Source organism: Alosa alosa, chromosome 5, assembly GCF_017589495.1.
Source record: "Alosa alosa isolate M-15738 ecotype Scorff River chromosome 5, AALO_Geno_1.1, whole genome shotgun sequence".
Lineage (NCBI taxonomy): Eukaryota > Metazoa > Chordata > Actinopteri > Clupeiformes > Clupeidae > Alosa > Alosa alosa.
Window position 1 is genome coordinate 32,568,359 of NC_063193.1, and position 2,500 is coordinate 32,570,858.

The window sequence follows — 2,500 nt, forward strand, 5'->3', positions numbered from 1 at the left end:
CAGGTGAGGTTGTTTTCGTTTGATAAGATCATTATTGGTAGTCACTCTGTATCCCCGAGTTCCACTGAAATAAGGCAAGGCAAGGCCATGAATGTAGCGCATTTCATACACACACATTGAAATAAGGCAAGGCAAGGCCATGAATGTAGCACATTTCATACACACACATTGAAATGAGGCAAGGCAAGGCCATGAATGTAACACATTTCATACACACACATTGAAATGAGGCAAGGCAAGGTCATGTAGCACATTTCATACACACACATTGAAATGAGGCAAGGCAAGGCCATGAATGTAACACATTTCATACACACACATTGAAATGAGGCAAGGCAAGGCCATGTAGCGCATTTCATACACACACATTGAAATAAGGCAAGGCAAGGCCATGAATGTAACGCATTTCATACACACACTCTGAAATAAGGCAAGGCAAGGCCATGAATGTAACGCATTTCATACACACACTCTGAAATAAGGCAAGGCAAGACCATTAATGTAGCACATTTCATACACACACTCTGAAATAAGGCAAGGCAAGGCCATGTAGCGCATTTCATACACACACTCTGAAATAAGGCAAGGCAAAGCCATGTAGCGCATTTCATACACACTCTGAAATAAGGCAAGGCAAGGCCATGAATGTAGCGCATTTCATACACACACTCTGAAATAAGGCAAGGCAAGGCCATGAATGTAGCGCATTTCATACACACACTCTGAAATAAGGCAAGGCAAGGCCATGAATGTAGCGCATTTCATACACAGAGTAGTAGGTAATAGTAAATAAAAGCATACAAGGGCAACAGTTTAGAAATGGTTTAAAACGTAAGGTACATAAAAGATAATAATTAAAAGGGCAACAGTTTAGAAATAGTTTAAAAAGTAAGGTACATAAAAGATAACTAGATGTACCGCATAGCGGTACAAAATATGACCGCCGCTCAGTCCTGTACATCCGTTCCGCGAAAATAAATCACACTTCAATTTGTCTCCATATTTTACTCCATCCCCCACTCTTGAAACTTTTGTGTATGCTTGTTTGGCATGCCTGAGTGTGTGTGTGCGGCTGCACAGAAAGTACCCTACTGGTGCTGAAAAGGTGAATAGATTGTAGAATAGCCAAAGAAGATGTAGAATTGTTATAAAACCTTTAAAATCTCTAAACAATCACAAGTAGGGCAGTTCATCACAGTTCATCCATTGCAACTGGATTGATGAAAGGTCACTTACACCTGTAGGCTACATTGTATTTGGGAAAAGCAAAAGGTATCAGCATAATGTTATTTATTTATTTATTTTTTATGTATTTATAAACAAAAACATCTCTGTCAGTTCCATGCCGTTTTCAACAGCTATCAAAAACAAAGGTCATTTTGGATGGATGGATTTTTGTGAATGTTTCTTCTTCTACATAAGATTTTAGTCATCTTTAGTTCATGTAATACTTTATTGTCAATGCACAAATTAAGTAACAGTAGTCTGAAACGTTATTGTTAATGCACAAATTAAGTAACAGTAGCCTAGTCTGAAACGAAATGCTGTTTTACATCTAACCAGTGGTGCAAATAACTGACATGTCCAAATGGGCCTTGATGAAATGCGTCGCTAGACTGTTCATACACATTTTAACGGGCCAAAGTTGAAGAGCTTTTGTCCGTTATTGTTAGTGCAAATATAGGCTGATTCATGTTCCCTTGCATTGTTTAACTGAGGTCCATGGCTAGTCTGGCTTTCATCAGACCAAGCTCAATCTTTTTAAGAAATCAAAAAAATAAATAGCGGGCAGATCAGGCTGGGTTCACCCAGCCTAGTCCATAGGCACCCGGATATTGTTTAATTTTCGATTGAGATATACACGCTCTGGCTATTCTAAATGCAAAAAAATGCATCAGGGAGTTATGACAAAACGGTAACTAACAAACTAGATCCTAATAGAAAGTTGTTAGCTTCCCTAAGCTACAGGTAGGATTATAAGGTAGGCCTATTGACAACATAAATTGTCAATAGGCTATGCTGGCGACACAAATAAAATCTCCTTTGGAAACCAATGGCTTTACGCCTTGCAGTATCAAGCGGACTTAAACTGTCATATCGTGGCGAAAAATTTGTAATAACATTCGCCCAGCTCCATGAGTCAAGGAAGCCGAATGAAGTAGCCACTTCTAAATGGGACCCACTACACAGTAGCTTAAGGTGTTTTGCTAAAGCAGCCATAATGAAATGAAGGTGTCATTGTTTGGATACTTCACACACCCGTGCTTTTTAATTTCACAGACTACAACTACCAAGCTGTAATCAAAGCACATCGATTCCCCTTCACACCCTGCACGCACTTAAAACAAAATAAACAGGCGTCTCAGTCTCGCATGTATAGGCAAAACTGTATCAGACCGGTGTAACGTTGGTAAATCTTCCATTGCACAGAATGATTTTGTAGCACGTGCAATAAATGACAGTCGAAAAGATTCAAACAGTGCCGCTATACATTTGCTTG

The 2,500-nt window shown here is 39.3% G+C and overlaps 1 protein-coding gene across 1 annotated transcript in view; it reads left to right on the top strand.

The window, feature by feature from the left end:
- The window catches only part of LOC125295299 (hemicentin-1-like), a 124,358-nt gene that overhangs the window by 47,431 nt on the left and 74,427 nt on the right, over positions 1-2,500 (top strand). Inside the window, 1 exon segment of the mRNA XM_048244563.1 lies at positions 1-3. This exon segment is cut by the window's left edge and continues 125 nt beyond it. Within this exon segment, the coding sequence (XP_048100520.1) occupies positions 1-3 (3 nt within the window).